The sequence below is a fragment of the Pinus tabuliformis genome, chromosome 6 (genome assembly GCF_031772625.1).
Source record: "Pinus tabuliformis cultivar Carrire ecotype Pingquan chromosome 6, CPIR1, whole genome shotgun sequence".
In the NCBI taxonomy this organism is placed as follows: domain Eukaryota; kingdom Viridiplantae; phylum Streptophyta; class Pinopsida; order Pinales; family Pinaceae; genus Pinus; species Pinus tabuliformis.
The window spans coordinates 1625984044-1626003066 of NC_142292.1; the positions used below are offsets into that span (position 1 = coordinate 1625984044).

Consider the following 19023-nt stretch of genomic DNA (forward strand, 5'->3'; position numbering starts at 1 on the left):
AGACCTTTCAAAAGCTGATCTATCTCCTCTTCAGACAAAGGAGACAATGCCTTTTGTTTTCTTCTACTTAAACAATAATTATCTTCATATGACAAGGCATTCAAACTATCATTTATTACTGAGTTATTGAAAGGAGATTCATCACTTACTTGCACAAAGATCTCACCTTGCTGTTCATGAACATCTGAATCCAAAACTCTGTCTATGATTTCAACAGTAGAGCTCTCTTTGATGGGCTTCAGCACAAGATATTCCAGGTCATCATAATCTAAATGTTGTTCTGAAGTAGTTGTCCTAACATTATCACATTCTGCAATCTGGTTTTCTTCTGTGGGCAGATCTGAAACAAGCTCTTCTCTTTCATCAATTACAGCCATATGACCATCTTCAACCTGCTGATCTTGATTCTGCTGCAAAATATCTTGATGGGTATCCACTAGGTTCTCTTCATGTTACTGAAATGGATTCTCATACAAAGCCTCTATGATCTCATAGTCCATAAAATTATCATCTTCATAAAACTTCTCAAGGCTTTCAATAAAACTATATGCATGTTGGCAACAGTCTTGAACTAAATTTAATGATGGATAAGATGCTTCATATCTTTCAATGAACAAGGCATGAAAATCCTTTAAACAGTAAATACAAGCAGGCGGCAAACTTTCATACCATGATTGGGCTTCACCTTCCAGAGTGGCCAGGAATATCTTCATCAAGCAATCTTCAGGAAAATCCACCTTCAACTTGCGAATATGCATATGAAATCTAACTAGATGAAGAGCAGCATCCTTCTTACCATCATCATTAAATGTAGGCAAATTCCTTGACCAGTCTACCTTTGGAATTTTATTTGGAAAACCGGGGATGTGATCTCGGCTCAAGGGAGCATATCTTCTTGCAATCCGATCCATCTTGAAAATCTCACAGCTACTTATCTCTCTGTAGTGAAGTCACCATGAAGCACAGGTTGCTGGATTCTTCAGTGAAAGGAGTCGCCAGTGAATGGTTTCAGCCTGTGTAAACTCTCAACTTATCATCAAAAGGTTCTGAGTTTACAAATGTACTGGGGTAAAGTGCCAATGAAGTGTTACATTCACAAGCTCACGGAGGTCGACTGAAGCAGCATTTATCTACTAACGCTGATGTAAAACAAGAGCGTTTTCGAAGGCTACCTGACGTATCTTCAGACTCCGTCTAAGACTTATGAATTAAACACATCAGTCAACAAACAATCAATTTGTTCTCCCCAGTATGGTCGCCAGTATGTTAGCGCTTGAAATTTCACCTCAGGCTGAGAAAGGTAAACTTCAAGGCAACATCAAACCACTTAGCCTCGTAGCTAGCCCTACGGGGCTGGAGAGGGCTCTCTCCGGTCTATCTCGGTAAAGATCTTCAATGGGCGAGATAACCAATAGGGTAACACTGATTTTAGGCTAGTAAACTGATCAAAAGGGTTGATTTGGGATTTTTAGGGTTTTTGGTGGCAAATTGGGGAGATGGCAATTTTGGGTGCGGGGATTGGACACAGTTTCTGCAGGGGGTTCTTTGGGGCGAGGTAGGAGATAGTATTGATGCCTTTGACAGAGGTGGATGGATGAGAATGACAGGTGAGGAGCTAAGGAGAGCAAACAATAACCTTGAATTCCCCTTAAACAGTAGAAAACATTGATATTAAGCAAACTTAAAAGCAGAGCATGACAGTCATGAGTTCTACTTTAACACTTCATTTGCCTAATGTGCAGAAGGAAAATTAAGGAAATGATTCACATAACACACTTACAAGTACAAAGAGAAACACACCCTCAACACATGTGTCCACAAGAATCCCAAAAAGGACTGCAAAACCCTGGTCTTCCTTTGCCAAACATTGCAGAGATACAGTGAATAATACAATAATAGTTTCTCCCTCAAGAGTCCAACCATGAAAATGAGCAAGAAAGTACATAATATAGATCATCTAACCTCTCTCCCTGCCTCCATGGGTCGAGCTCACTATCCTAGGAGCTGTTTCAACCACTTCTAAACTAAGCACTACAAACTAGGCAGTCAAAACAACTTGCCTCTATAAGCTAGGAAACCAATTCATTCATTTAATTTTCACCTTTTTCATGAATGAATCTTCTAGAAGAGGTACATAAGTGTAAAAGTGTCATAAAATCACATTAATTACATCAAGGAGGATAACATTTCACTCCATAAAGCCAAACAAGGTCAAACTGCGTTTTTCTGAGCTGTATACTTGAAAATTTTGGAAAATTTGCCTGACGGGTCGCGCGCCTTTGGAGCCACTTTTGGGGCACTTGCAGGTGTCCAAATTGGGCAAGAGTAGGCTTGTTGGAAAGGCCTATGAGTCTACTTTCTAACACAACTAGAATTTTTTAATTTGGAGTTCATTTGCCCTATCAAAAATCAAATCTCCCAAGACTGCTTTCTCAAATTCAAAAAAGTGGCAGAAAGTCATTTTTTGCTAGTTTTTTGACTTTCTGGAGGCCCAAAACTTCACAAAATCTCTTGTCCATCGATGAGCATGTGTAACTTTGCATGAAAAATCTGGAAATGCTGAGTTTTTGCAAAATGGAGTTGCCAAGATGAAGGGTCGCGCGGGGGGTGAGACCCGTTAATGGACAAAACCTGTAAATTGCCTGAAAAAACCAAAATTTACCCAAAATGCTCAAAATTTCTTGGGATTTGTTCTGTGGCTAGGCTATTTAGTGCCTTGCTCCTTCAAGGAAACCTCGGCCAAGATGTGGAGGGGATCGAGCCTCTTTCTCCGTTTTAGTGCCTTGATCAACCGCCTTTGAAGCACCTTCATCTTCGCCTTGCACACGTGCATCCGCGCCCAATAATGGTTCTTCATGTTCCTCAGCAATTTTTTATCTTGGTTGGCCTTAGCCAACAGCCTCTCCAAGTGTGCATTGAGCCGGATAAGCATGGACTCTCGCCCAGCGGGCAATAGATCACCGGGTCTTCTTCTATTCAAGATGCAGTCTCCACGAATCCTCCACAACTCGTCAAGAACTTGCTAATCCTCCAACTGCTTGTTGTGCTGCTCTAAATATGTGATCATCCATTGTGCCATCTCTAACTTCTGCTGCAACAAGCGGTTCTCAGCCTCCTTTTGGTGAATGGCCTCATGATATTTTCTTTGTGCATAGTAAACAAGGCCTAAACGGCTATATGCATTGTTGTAGTGTGCATCTATCTCAATAGATTTGTTGCAGTCTTCTATTGCTTCTGTGTATTTACCAACCTGGGTATGAGCAGCTGCCTTGTTACAATAATATACAGCATTATCCCCAGACAGTGATATAGCTAATGTATACAGATCAATAGCCTCGAAGTATCGTTTTGAAGACATGGCTGCATTGCCTTGAATTTTGAATGCTTCACCAAGGACTTTATGTTCTGCTCCAGAAGAGGTTCCTGTTTTTTCCATTTCCTTCATAGTGTCTTTGAGTACACATTTAGCTTTGTTCAATTGTTCAACATAATCAGGAGAACCAACAGGTGTGTTTCCAAAGAAGCCAACATTTTCCAAACCTTCCCAAAATTGCTCAAATAATTCATCTTGAGAATTGCCTCCTGCTTCTTGCATTCTAGGTTCCACAGAAACAGCTTCATCCACAGATATAGGTGTTTCTTCATTATTGATAGGCCTTGGAGAAATGTTTTCAGATGGAGTTATGAGAGAAGATACTGCATGGTAGGGATTTGTTGACTCTTGCTCTCTACATGAATCCAATCCAGATGACTTGAAAAGGTCAATCAATAAATGAGGTTGCAATTGCTCATCTCCAGACCTTGTGTCAAGCTTGAAAACGTCCACGAGACACTCTGTTGCAACTTCAATACCTTCAGTATCAACTCCTGGAGCAGGTTCAACTGCAAGCTCAAACAATTCTGGGGTCATTTGGCAGCTTGCTGGCAATTTTCGATGGAGGAAACCCTGATGGGTCGCGCGACCTCAATGTGTCGCACCTGTGTAAATTTTGCACTGGAAAAGGCATCCCAACTGGTCGCGTTTTTGCAGGAGGCTTTTGGAGGCCTTCCCGGTGTCGGAATCGGGCGCAGGATAGCTCGTTGGAAAGGTCTTTGAGTCTAATTTCCAACCCAACTGGAATTTTTCAATTTGGAGTTGATTTGTCCTGTCAAAAATAAAATCTCCCAAGACTGGTCAAAATGTGCCAAATGAGGCTGCCTCAAGGAAGAGTGCTGTTGCAGTCAACTTTTGAATGCCTTCCTCAACCCCAAATTGAGCTCATGATAGCTCATTGGAAAGCTCTTTGTGTCTAGTTATCATTTTACCTATCAACCCAATCATTTGGCCAACCAAGCTAGGAGAAAAAGTGATTTTCCCTAGGTCACTTCAGAGGTGTCTTTGATTCTCCTGAGGCAATGATATTCTTGACATTTTTCTCAAACCATGACACCTGTACAAAAAGTGAAGGAGGTTTTTCTTCTTTGGCATGTTGTGGACAAAAAATCTCTCAGTTTCCCAAAATTCATCTTTGATTGCTCTGAAACATCTTTTGAGTGAAACTTATCCCGATGTGTGAAACAAGGAATTTTGTCGAAATGGAGCGAAATGAAGGGGATAGGGGGCTTCTAAATTCTTGGGGAAATTTTTGGAAGTGGGGAGGGATGTTAGGAAGCAGGGGAATGTGGAATCTCAAAGATTGAGTGAGGGGAAGGGGTCCAAAAGGGAAAAACACAGGCCAAACCTAGAAAATTGCCAGGTTGTAGCTAGAAACTAGGGTTTGTGCAAAAATGAGGAATTTGGCGGATCTAAGGGATGGGAAGTGTTTGATAAGGTACTTTAAGGATAGGGGAAGGTTTATGAACATCAGGATACAAGTTTTTCCGATGATTTGACCGTCCAAGAGAAATTGGCTTCAAAACCCTAGGAGAGGGAAATGACCTTGCCTAGGCACAACTGAAGCATGAATAAGTTGTAAAATGACCCAATGGAACTTGACATGATGATAACAACCATATGAATAATGATAGACTCAGCTGAATGATGACATGGACCGCCATTTGGACAACTTTAGAAGGAGTGAAAGCAAACCCTAGACCTAATGCCTAGTGACCAAATTTTGCTTGAAGACTCACTGAAATGACAAAATTTGACCTTGACACTTCAAAATCACTTTGTAAGAGCACGTTTGATCACTGGAGGAAGGCTGGAAAGACTGACACTAACATTGGCTCCAATGGGGATGGTAGCTCCTTGGAGGTGCCAAGAACCGTAAACCTCTGGGAGAGCAGACCAGTGCTTTCACCCATTGGGCGATGGAGTCATTATTGCCACCTTTGACACAAAACTTTGACACATTTATTGAATGAAAACTTGACTGAAAACTGACTGAAACTTAACTGAAGCTTGACTCAAACCGACTCGATGGCAAACTGAAATAACTTGACAAAACTCACTCAACAGACCAAACACAAATGACTCATGACTGACTTAAAACAAGACTTTACAAAGATTTTTGGAGGGCAGCAGTCCATCAAGATTTGACATCATGATGACAACCACCTGTGTTTCTTACAAGACAATATACATCAAACTATATCAAAATGCCAATGCAACCAATCAAGCAGATGCCTTCTTGATTGATTCTCCCGATTAGATCTCCTGGTCAACAATACAAACCTATCACTGGGCATCCAAAAACATAGTTGACCATGATCTCCCTCCTCACTGAACACAACAATAAATACTTTCACTATTCGCTGCAACAAACTTGCTAGAGGATCTTGAAAAACATGAGGATTTGCCATTGCCACCTCCTGCTGAAAGAACAAGGTTTCCTTTGCTTCAAATTCTGATCTACCTTCATCATGTGCTTCGATAAAAGTATGCTCATAAGCTTCAAAAAACTCTGAACAAATGGATGAGCAGATCTCTTCTTGGAAAAACATTTCAGCACATGAAACATATGAAGAATCTGAAAGGTTATCCTGTATGCTATGATCTTCGGTAGTCAGACAATATGGTAGGTGATCTTCATATGATATGACAACCGGATTATCATCTTTGTGAAGGACAACATTATCGGTTTGTTGATCTACAAGACAATCATCTTCTTCAACAGAGGAAGAAGTTTCCCCAACACTTTCCTGACTATGTGTGCATTGCAAATCTGTTGTAGCTTGGGCTGTAACAAGACCTTTCAAAAGCTGATCTATCTCCTCTTCAGACAAAGGAGACAATGCCTTTTGTTTTCTTCTGCTTAAACAATAATTATCTTCATATGACAAGGCATTCAAACTATCATTTATTACTGAGTTATTGAAAGGAGATTCATCACTTACTTGCACAAAGATCTCACCTTGTTGTTCATGAACATCTGAATCCAAAACTCTGTCTATGATCTCAACAGTAGAGCTCTCTTTGATGGGCTTCAGCACAAGATATTCCTGGTCATCATAATCTAAATGTTGTTCTGAAGTAGCTGTCCTAACATTATCACATTCTGCAATCTGGTTTTCTTCTGTGGGCAGATCTGAAACAAGCTCTTCTCTTTCATCAATTACAGCCATATGACCATCTTCAACCTGCTGATCTTGATTCTGCTGCAAAATATCTTGATCATCTTGATGGGTATCCACTAGGTTCTCTTCATGTTGCTGAAATGGATTCTCATACAAAACCTCTATGATCTCATAGTCCATAAAATTATCATCTTCATAAAACTTCTCAAGGCTTTCAATAAAACTATATGCATGTTGGCAACAGTCTTGAACTAAATTTAATGATGGATAAGATGCTTCATATCTTTCAATGAACAAGGCATGAAAATCCTTTAAACAGTAAATACAAGCAGGCGGCAAACTTTCATACCATGATTGGGCTTCACCTTCCAGAGTGGCCAGGAATATCTTCATCAAGCAATCTTCAGGAAAATCCACCTTCAACTTGCGAATATGCATATGAAATCTAACTAGATGAAGAGCAACATCCTTCTTACCATCATCATTAAATGTAGGCAAATTCCTTGACCAGTCTACCTTTGGAATTTTATTTGGAAAACCGGGGATGTGATCTCGGCTCAAGGGTGCATATCTTCTTGCAATCCGATCCATCTTGAAAATCTCACAACTACTGATTTCTCTGTAGTGAAGTCACCATGAAGCACAGGTTGTTGGATTCTTCAGTGAAAGGAGTCGCCAGTGAATGGTTTCAGCCTGTGTACACTCTCAACTTATCATCAAAAGGTTCAGAGTTTACAAATGTACTGGGGTAAAGTGCCAATGAAGTGTTACACTCACAAGCTCACGGAGGTCGACTGAAGCAACGTTTATCTACTAACGTTGCTGTAAAACAAGAGCATTTTCGAAGGCTACCTGGCGTATCTTCAGACTCCGTCTAAGACTTATGAATTAAACACATCAGTCAGCAAACGATCAATTTGTTCTCCCCAGTATGGTCGCCAGTATGTTAGCGCTTGAAATTTCACCTCAGGCTGAGAAAGGTAAACTTCAAGGCAACATCAAACCACTTAGCCTCGTAGCTAGCCCTACGGGGCTGGAGAGGGCTCTCTCCGGTCTATCTCGGTAAAGATCTTCAATGGGCGAGATAACCAATAGGGTAACACTAATTTTAGGCTAGTAAACTGATCAAAAGGGTTGATTTGGGATTTTTAGGGTTTTTGGTGGCAAATTGGGGAGATGGCAATTTTGGGTGCGGGGATTGGAGACAGTTTCTGCAGGGGGTTCTTTGGGGCGAGGTAGGAGACAGTATTGATGCCTTTGACAGAGGTGGATGGATGAGAATGACAGGTGAGGAGCTAAGGAGAGCAAGCGATAACCTTGAATTCCCCTTAAACAGTAGAAAACATTGATATTAAGCAAACTTAAAAGCAGAGCATGACAGTCATGAGTTCTACTTTAACACTTCATTTGCCTAATGTGCAGAAGGAAAAGTAAGGAAATGAATAACATAACACACTTACAAGTACAAAGAGAAACACACCATCAACACATGTGTCCACAAGAATCCCAAAAAGGACTGCAAAACCATGGTCTTCCTTTGCCAAAAATTGCAGAGATACAGTGAATAATACAATAATAGCTTCTCCCTCAAGAGTCCAACCATGAAAATGAGCAAGAAAGTACATAATATAGATCATCTAACCTCTTTCCCTGCCTCCATGGGTCGAGCTCACTATCCTAGGAGCTGTTTCAACCACTTCTAAACTAAGCACTACAAACTAGACAGTCAAAACAACTTGCCTCTATAAGCTAGGAAACCAATTCATTCATTTAATTTTCACCTTTTTCATGAATGAATCTTCTAGAAGAGGTACATAAGTGTAAAAGTGTCATAAAATCACATTAATTACATCAAGGAGGATAACATTTCACTCCATAAAGTCAAACAAGGTCAAACTGCGTTTTTCTGAGCTGTATACTTGAAAATTTTGGAAAATTTGCCTGACGGGTCGCGCGCCTTTGGAGCCACTTTTGGGGCACTTGCAGGTGTCCAAATTGGGCAAGAGTAGGCTTGTTGGAAAGGTCTTTGAGTATACTTTCCAACTCAACTGGAATTTTTGAATTTGGAGTTCATTTGCCCTGTCAAAAATCAAATCTCCCAAGACTGCTTTCTCAAATTCAAAAAAGTGGCAGAAAGTCATTTTTTGCTAGTTTTTTGACTTTTTGGAGGCCCAAAACTTCACAAAATCTCTTGTCCATCGATGAACATGTGTAACTTTGCATGACAAATCTGGAAATGCTGAGTTTTTGCAAAATGGAGTTGCCAATATGAAGGGTCGCGCGGGGGGTGAGACCCGTTAATGGACAAAACCTGTAAATTGCCTGAAAAAACCAAAATTTACCCAAAATGCTCAAAATTTCTTGGGATTTGTGCTGTGGCTAGGATATTTAGTGCCTTGCTCCTTCAAGGAAGCCTCGGCCAAGATGTGGTGGGGATCGGGCCTCTTTCTCCGTTTTAGTGCCTTGATCAACCGCCTTTGAAGCACCTTCATCTTCGCCTTGCACACGTGCATCCGCGCCCAATAATGGTTCTTCATGTTCCTCAGCAATTTTTTATCTTGGTTGGCCTTAGCCAACAGCCTCTCCAAATGTGCATTGAGCCGGATAAGCACGGACTCTCGCCCAGCGGGCAATAGATCACCGGGTCTTCTTCTATTCAAGATGCGGTCTCCACGAATCCTCCACAACTCGTCAAGAACTTGCTAATCCTCCAACTGCTTGTTGTGCTGCTCTAAATATGTGATCATCCATTGTGCCATCTCTAACTTCTGCTGCAACAAGCGGTTCTCAGCCTCCTTTTGCTGAATGGCCTCGTGATATTTTCTTTGTGCATAGTAAACAAGGCATAAACGGCTATATGCATTGCTGTAGTGTGCATCTATCTCAATAGATTTGTTGCAGTCTTCTATTGCTTCTGTGTATTTACCAACCTGGGTATGAGCAGCTGCCTTGTTACAATAATATACAGCATTATCCCCAGACAGTGATATAGCTAATGTATACAGATCAATAGCCTCGAAGTATCGTTTTGAAGACATGGCTGCATTGCCTTGAATTTTGAATGCTTCACCAAGGACTTTATGTTCTGCTCCAGAAGAGGTTCCTGTTTTTTCCATTTCCTTCATAGTGTCTTTGAGTACACATTTAGCTTTGTTCAATTGTTCAACATAATCAGGAGAACCAACAGGTGTGTTTCCAAAGAGGCCAACATTTTCCAAACCTTCCCGAAATTGCTCAAATAATTCATCTTGAGAATTGCCTGCTGCTTCTTGCATTCTAGGTTCCACAGAAACAACTTCATCCATAGATATAGGTGTTTCTTCATTATTGATAGGCCTTGGAGAAATGTTTTCAGATGGAGTTATGAGAGAAGATACTGCATGGTAGGGATTTGTTGACTCTTGCTCTCTACATGAATCCAATCCAGATGACTTGAAAAGGTCAATCAATAAATGAGGTTGCAATGCTCATCTCCAGACCTTGTGCCAAGCTTGAAAACATCCACGAGACACTCTGTTGCAACTTCAATACCTTCAGTATCAACTCCTGGAGCAGGTTCAACTGCAAGCTCGAACAATTCTGGGGTCATTTGGCAGCTTGCTGGCAATTTTCGATGGAGGAAACCCTGATGGGTCGCGTGCACTGCCCAACGGGTCGCGCGCCCTCAACGGGTCGCGCCTGTGTAAATTTTGCACTAGAAAAGGCAGTCTGATGGGTTGCGCGCCAGGCTCAACGGGTCGCGTTTTTGCAGGAGGCTTTTGGAGGCCTTTCCGGTATCGGAATCGGGCGCAGGATAGCTCGTAGGTATTTAAGTATAATTTCTAACCCAACTAGAATTTTTCAATTTGGAGTTGATTTGTCCTATCAAAAATCAAATCTCCCAAGACTGGTCAAAATGTGCCAAATTAGGCTGCCTCAAGGAAGAGTGTTGTTGCAGTCAACTTTTGAATGCCTTCCTCAACCCCAAATTGAGCTCATAATAGCTCATTGGAAAGCTATGTGTGTCTAGTTAGAATTTTACCTATCAACCCAATCATTTGGTCAACCAAGCTAGGAGAAAACTTGATTTTCCCAAGGTCACTTCAGAGGTGTCTTTGATTCTCCTGAGGCAACGGTATTCTTGACATTTTTCTCAAACCATGACACCTGTGAAAAAAGTGAAGGAGGTTTTTCTTCTTTGGCATGTTGTGGACAAAAACCTCTCTCAGTTTCCCAAAATCCATCTTTGATTGCTTTGAAAAAGCTTTTGAGTGAAACTTATCCCGATGTGTGAAACAAGGAATTTTGTCGAAATGGAGCGAAATGAAGGGGATAGGGGGCTTCTAAATTCTTGGTGAAATTTTTGGAAGTGGGGAGGGATGTTAGGAAGCAGGGGAAAGTGGAATCCCAGAGTTTGAGTGAGGGGAAGGGGTCCAAAAGGGAAAAACACAGGCCAAACCTAGAAAATTGCCAGGTTGTAGCTAGAAACTAGGGTTTGTGCAAAAATGAGGAATTTGGCGGATCTAAGGGATGGGAAGTGTTTGATAAGGTACTTTAAGGATAGGGGAAGGTGTATGAACATCAGGATACAATTTTTGCCGATGATTTGACCGTCCAAGAGAAATTGGCTTCAAAACCCTAGGAGAGGGAAATGACCTTGCCTAGGCACAACTAAAGCATGAATAAGTTGTAAAATGACCGAATGGAACTTGACATGATGATAACAACCATATGAATAATGATAGACTCATCTGAATGATGACATGGACCGCCATTTGGACAACTTTAGAAGGAGTGAAAGCAAACCCTAGACCTAATGCCTAGTGACCAAATTTTGCTTGAAGACTCACTGAAATGACAAAATTTGACCTTGACACTTCAAAATCACTTTGTAAGAGCACGTTTGATCACTGGAGGAAGGCTGGAAAGACTGACACTAACGCAACCTATTCTGTTCTTTCAATGTTTCATTTTCCCTTTTGATGTGTCTATTCAGGACTTCTAGTTCAAAAGCTTCCTGTTTTAATGATTGGATCAAAACTTCCTGAGCTGTATTAGGTTGATTAGATGAAGTGCCCTGGTCTGTTGCAGTCTTTTCCAATGATTCAATAAAATCATACATCTGTTGCTGAGTTGGATCTATTTCTGGTGTAGCCTTTCTTGGACTGATTTCAAACTGGTTGAGGAAAAGGAGAATGTTGTGGGCTATGATCAGGAGGAGTGATTGCTGGTGACTGTTATGGTGTTTCCCCTGCTAAGTCTATGAAGTGAGCCCCTTTGATTTGCACTTTCTTCAATTTGCCTTTAAGTCTTGAGCTCCTTCTTAAATTTTGTGAGCTGGTACCTCCATTTCTACACTCTGTTTTTCCTTTCCCTTAGTTGATTGTTCTTTAAGATGAATTAGTCTTTTAGAAAGTATCTGTTCCTCTTCTGAGGAAGGTTCTAGGGTTTGATAAACATCTTCAACATTTCTTTTCCCCTTCTGTTTCACTTGTTTTCTAACCTCAGTCAAAGTTTCAGACATCATTTATTCCTTACTGGTTTTTTTAGTTATGCTAGTAGGAGTATCTTGAATGTTTACACTTGTTTTTCTTCTCCTACTTTTTCTTGTTGAGCTACCTTCATGTGTTTCACGTGGGTCCTGAAAGAAATTTCTAATCAGGAACTGTTCCCATGTGTCCTTCTTTCCTTCAATTGTTTTTCAAACAGGATTTTAACAAGGCCGTGATGATAAAGATGAGGCTCTACATCATCCAGATTCTTTTGTGCAGTGGTGGACATCTTTTTCAAGCTATTCAACAAGAAATAAGGAAAATTAATGGTTTGATTCTCCAGAAAATTCATTAACAACCTTATATGGTACATGTACATGGACCCAAACCTTCCTTCACACGTAATAAACTTCTGAATTATCAATAACAAACTAGTCCATTTTTCCTTTAGGGTAGAAACAGGGATTCCACGTTTAAAAACAGTTATATCCATACCTGGGTTACGCAAAATGATCCTCCAGGCCCTCTCATCAAAGTCTTTGTTTTTGAACCATCGTTCTCCTTCCTGTGGGAGCTCCGTTGCTGCTGCAATGGATGCCTCTGTTACCGAAAATTTGATATCCCCAACCTCAACTTCCATGCCGTTGAAAGACCTTGCAAATGTCTTCGTGACTTCTTTATTATGACCCCTGAATTTCTGGATAAACTGCAGCCACCTTGCTTTCCTTAACGTGCTCTTTAACTGTGGATAACCCTCCATGAATTTAGGCCCGTCTAGCTCTGTTCTTACCAGAAGGCCCATTCCTTCCTCTTGCTTCGAAAATACCTCTGTAAGTGATGGTTTGACGGAGGCGGAATGGTTGTATGAGCGGAAGATGGAGGAGGATTGCGGAGAAAACTAGTAGTTACAAGACGGAAAGAATACAGAGCATGCAATGAAAATGAGTTCACGGAGCAGAGGTTTGTATAAACAACCCTGAACTGGCAATCGTAAACTCAATGTGAGAGTATGGAAACAGAGTGAGTCTGGCAGAATTTTAAAATAAAAGGTTGCGGAGTGGATGTTAGCAAATTCATAAAATGACTGTGGAGTGGTGCGGCAGAGGAGAGCCGTGGTCAATTGGCTTACGTCTTCATGATTAACCGGTTCAACAGGTGTAATGCGGACGTACAATTAAGTACGAGTTAGATTCAGAAGATGATCATGAGGCCGTTGGAATTCAATGTGGAGTTCATGGTGGAATTATGCAAAGGTCATGGAGGAGTTAAGGAGGCTATCAATTCGAATCATTACACATGATGGAGTCGGTGGTTTTACAACTATACAGATTATGTGTTTTAAAATGCTATTTGAAATTAATTTTGCTCATACCTTAGAATCTTACCACTTCCGTTTGCTAACTTTTGATTGGCTGCTTCTTGTTGGTGCTTTAGGTGCTAACATCTTCAAAATATCTTCCTCTTCCATACCTGCATCTGGTTTTCATCATTACTTGGCTAACATTTGACTGTCACTGTAGAGTAACAGAGTATTAGCTGCGGAATCAACAATCAGCGGCGGAATCAGAATTTGGCTGCGGAAACTGACATAGTGAATAATGTATGACTTGGCAAAGTGAATGGAGATGGATGGAAATGAATGATGACTGAATGAATGATATATGAAAACTGGACATGAAAGGAATTTTATTGGTGGAATGTGATGGCGAAATGGAATGAAATGAAGTGAAGTGAAATGACATGAAATGGAACAACTATGAATGAAATGAGAGATTTTTTTTTGGAAAATATAGGGCATCAGAAGTTTCTGATTTTCGCCCTGTATTTTCTGTATAAGACTGCCAATCAGTGATTGGTTTTCAGGCTTATACATTTTTTTTTTTTAACAATGAAAATAACAAAGACTAGGCTGGTGGAGAAGAAGGATTCTTCTTCACCAGCCTTATTGCAGAATTATCTTGAAAGATTTTGACAAATTCCTCCTTTGAGAGTGGTTTATGATAGATCTTCAATCTGTGACCATTCACAATGAGAGGAGTTTGATACTCATCAATGGTTTTGATTCTTACCGCTTCATTGCTAAAAACTTTTTCAATCTCATATGGCCCAAGCCAATGAGTCTGAAATTTACTTTTGAAATCTTTGAACTTGGAATCAAATAACAATGCCCAATCTCCCTCTTGAAACTTTTTCTCCTTGATGTATTTGTCATGCCATTTAGCTCTTTGATATTGAACTAGATCAGTTCTTAGGATTGCTTCTTGTTTGATCTCATCTAGTTTATTCCACTGCTCCATTCTATGTTTTTGAGCTTCTGATAGATCCATTCCCAATTGAACTGCCATCTTGAAGGTCTTAACATGGAACTCAATGGGGAGCAGAACTTCTTTCCCATAAACAAGTTCATAGGGAGAATGTCTTGTTGTGTTTGCTCATAAGGCTTCAGGAAGCCTTTCTACCCAATCTCTTCTGTGTAGATGAACAGTCTTGGTAATGATGCCTTCAATTACTTTGTTTGTGGACTCTACTTGACCATTTGCTTGCGGATGGTAAGGAGTAGATTTTCTGTGCTTGACCTTGTACTCTTCCATCAGCTTCTCCACCAGTTTGGATGTGAATTGACCTCCCTAATCTGTCACAATTTCTCTTGGAACACCAAAGTGAGTAAAAATATCCTCATAAAGAAAACTAACAACTGAATTCTCAGTAGCAGAAAATAATGCTTTGGCTTCTACCCATTTAGTGACATAATCAGTACATACCAATATATACTTTTTCTGTTTAGATGGTGGATTAATAGGTCCAATAAAGTCTAAAGCCCATTTTTCAAAGGGTTCGATGAGTACCTGTGGTTGTAATGGCATCTCATTTGAGGGGGTAGGTTTCCCTACTCTTTGGCAGTTGTCACACCTTTTGACATATTGTTTTGCATCTTTGAAGAGGGACGACCAATAATATCCTAAAGAAAGGATTTTATAGGTTGTCCTTTTGTCAGCAAAGTGTCCACCGCATGGTTCATCATGACATGCTTTGAGAATATCAGGAATTTCATCTTCCCTGACACATCTTCTGATCACAAGATCTAGCCCTGTTTTAAACAATTCGTTAGAAATCCATGAATATTTTGAACTCTCCTGAATAATCTTTCTTCTTTCACTAGGAAATAAATGTGGAGGTAGTTTCCCTGTAGCCAAATAGTTAGCCATATCTGCATATCAAGGAGTCTTAATAGTTACTGCAAATAAATATTCATCAGGAAACTTGTCCTCTACAAGAGAATCTTCTTTAGTATTCTGAATCATAGACAAGAAATCAGCTACTGTGTTTTGTTTCCCTGGTCTATCTAACACAGTAATATTGAATTCCTGTAAAAGTAGGAGCCACCTTGTAACTTTGTCATTAGTAACAGGTTTGTTCATTAGATATCTAATTGCAGAATGATCAGTATGAATAAAATTTTCATAGCCTGTTATATAATGTCTGAACTTATTGATTGCATGAACAACAACTAAGAACTCCTTTCCAGTCACAGTATAATTCAACTTAGTGGGAGTTAAATTTTTACTGGTATGGTAAATGGCATAAGGAACTAAGTCTTTTTGTTCCAACACAACCCTTAGCGCTGTATCTGAAGCATCTGTAGAAATATGGAAAGGAAGTTTCCAATTTGGTCCTCTCAAGATAGGCACTTCATATATTCTTGTTTTTAAAGTTTTAAATGCTGATTGGCAATCAGGACTCCATTTGAATTCACAGTCTTTTGTAAGTAGTTTAAAGAGTGGAGATGTTATTTTGGTGAAGTTTTCTATAAATCTTCTATAATATCCAGTAAATCCCAGAAAACTTCTAACATCTTTTTGACAATTTGGAATAGGTAACTTGGAGATGACTTCAACCTTTGATTTATCAACTTTAATCTCATCCCCTGAAATATGATGTCCTAAAACAATACCTTCAGTAAACATCATAAAGCATTTTTCATGGCTTAATGAAAGGTTTGTTTCTTTACATCTTATAAGGACTTTTTCCAAATTTTCTAATGCCTCTTCAAATGTATTACCATAAACTATAAAATCATCCATATATACCTCTACACAATCATGGATTAGATTAGAAAAAATTCCTAATACTGCTCTTTGGAATGTTGTGGGTGCATTACATAATCCAAAAGGAAACACTCGATAAGCAAAAGTTCCCCATGGACAGGTAAATGTGGTTTTATCCTGATCCTCAGGTGCTACCTGAATTTGATTATAACCACTAAAACCATCCAGAAATGAAAAGTACTTTTTCCCTGCTAATGTATCTAATACTTGATCGATAAAGGGCAAAGGAAAGTGATCCTTCAAAGTTGCTTTATTGAATTCCATGTAATCAATGCACACCCTCCATTTACCATTCTTTTTGGGTACTATAACCAAGGAGAAACCCATCGGCTATCTGAAATTGCGTAAATGAAGTTTACATTGAGTAGTTTTTGGAGCTCTTCTTTCACAATCTCCCTAAGATTTGGATTCATCCTTCTCTGAGGTTGTTTGATTGGTCTACTGTTTTTCTCGATATAGATATGATGGATGCAAGTCTTAGGGTCAATACCTTTCATATCAATATACTCCCATGCAAATGCAGCAGAATGTTTTTGCAAGATTCTGATTAGCTCTTCCTGTTGTAACTTTTCCAAATTTTTGTTGATATTCAATGTTTTACCTGGAAAAATTTCAACTGCAGAACTACCAAACTCTTCCATAGAGTAAAGAGACATTTGCCTTGATGACAAATATTCAATATCAGAATCTAACTGAAATTGTGTGTGGTCATATTCTGAAGATGTTTCAAAATTTTCTAATGTGTTCAAAATTTGACTATCTTCACTAACTTCAGAGATAGTAAAGACAGGTTGTATAATATCTTCATCATTGACCCATTCATTGTCTCCTACTTCTGTAATTGCTTTTGCTGGAGGATACAAATTGAATTTCTTTGTTGAACTACCATCAGAAATGTACATATCCCTAGATCTACAACTAATGAAAGCATTAGCTATGGCTAGCCAAGGTCTTCCTAAGATGAGTGGGTGCCCTCCTAGATTACTCTTGGGAGTCAAAATCATGAAATCTGCTAGATATTCCCAAGAATATAAGGAGACTGAAATATATTCTAATACACCATCTGGTTTGATTACTGATCTATCTGCAAGTTGCAGCAAGGTGGGTGTAAAAAGAAGATTTGGAAGTTTAAGCTGTTCCATAGTCTGTCTACTCATAATGTTTATAGTATCCCCTAAGTCAATCAATGTATTTGGAATTTCTATCCCATTTATGCGTGTCTTGACAATTGGACTACCTGGATCCACATATTTCTGCATGGTAATCTTTCCCATCATGATATTTGCAATTTTTCCTACCAGGTGGATTCTTTTTGTATCTCTTGGTTTCCTGCCTGGTCTTTTGAAACTCAACTCCTTTATTGTTTTTTCTAGAATAGGAATCTCCCTAATGGCTTGTAGCAAGGGAATCTTGATACAGATATTCTTTAATTCATCTAGGAAATCATAGTCAGGCAACAAGATTTGTTTTTCCACCCCTTTGTCAATTTGTAATCTTTCGGGGAAAGGAGGTGTGGATGAAGATGCAGGTTGCTCAACTATAGGAGTTGTGGGGGTTGACTCTTTTTCTTTTTCTTTTTGAATGATTGGGTTTTGAAGGGATGCTTCCTTAGAACCTTTATTGACTTTAAGAGAATCCTCCTCAGAGACATCTTGCTCTTGAACATCTATAGAAGGTTTTTCCTTTTCTAAAATTCTACCAGATCTAAGTTGAACATCATTAAGAGGAACAATCATATAGGTAGGAAATTGTTGTCCTTCTACCATGTAAGCATTCTGAGAATTTTTGTTGTTGGGATTTGGTAATCATTGGGCTGGTAGTTGATTTGGCTTTTGTTGAAATGGAAGCAAGAGTTGAGAATTTTGATTTTTTTGAGAAGGTTGTTGTTGTGGAAATGGCAATGAAAGTTGTGGATTTTGTTGTTGATTTTGAAAAGATGGAGGATATTGATAAAATTGAGCAAATCTCCCATAAGGATTTACCCCTTGTTCCCATGATTGATACGGATTCTGAGGTTGGGGCCAAGGTTGTTGCTAAGAATTCCAATTTGGTGGGAGCTGAAAATTCATAGGATTGTTAAATCCTTGATTTTGTTGCCCTTGCCAAGGTCTTCTTGAAACAAAACAAAGGGATTCTACTAAATTTGGATCTTCTTGAAAGACAGCTTTGAGCCCAGGAATTGAAGGACAATCCTTGGTCTCATGACTTTATGAGCAAATCATACATGTTTCTACAACTTTTGCATCCAAGGGGCATTCTCTTAGAGCATGTTTCTTCCTACATTTTGGGCAAAAGATGGCTAAGGCATCAGCTTCTGTTTTCTGCTTGTTTTGAATTTTAAGGGTGTCTAGTTGTTCACTGAGGCTCCCTAGAATGTCAGTTTTGAACTCATCAAGCATATTGCAAATATCTACCCTACTTCTGATCCAGTTGCAGATTTGTTTGCTCTAATAAGAGAAGGATCTCTAGGCCCTTTTCCAGTTTTAGATTTCCCCCTTGAGATATGGACACATAGTTCTGCTATGTCATGTAGTGGAAGTTGAGAAATGTCTCCCTTCCCCATCATGTTTAAAATATCTATACATTCATCTCTAATGGCTTTCAATAAAAGGGCTTTCAAAGTTTCCTTGTCTAAATTGCTCATTTTCGCTCTATTTAAGTTGTATTGAAATCTTTCAATTAAATCCTCCAAGTTCTCATCTTCTTTTTGTATCATTTTGAATACCTCATCCTTATGATTAGTGGGCATACAATAATCCAGATATCTATCCAAAAATGTTTGCTTCATATCATTCCAAGTCCTAATAGATTGAGTGACTAATCCCATGAACCATTTTAAAGCAGCTCCTTTCAATGTTGAAGGAAACAGTTTGAGTTTTTGAGAGTCTTCCATATAGTCATAGTTCGGCACAAGACTTCAAACTCAAATAGAAATGTTTCAGGATCCT

The 19023-nt window shown here is 39.4% G+C and overlaps 1 protein-coding gene across 1 annotated transcript; it reads right to left on the bottom strand.

Annotated features, from left to right (window-relative positions):
• Window positions 1-1008: 1008 nt before the first annotated feature.
• LOC149265135 (uncharacterized) lies at window positions 1009-10087 on the bottom strand. Its single transcript, XM_089401889.1, has 4 exons — window positions 9978-10087; window positions 9281-9906; window positions 3087-3882; window positions 1009-1063 (listed from the first exon to the last, which is right to left on the bottom strand). The coding sequence occupies exons 1-4, from the start codon at window positions 10085-10087 to the stop codon at window positions 1009-1011; spliced, it is 1587 nt and encodes a 528-aa protein (XP_089258015.1).
• Window positions 10088-19023: the final 8936 nt, after the last annotated feature.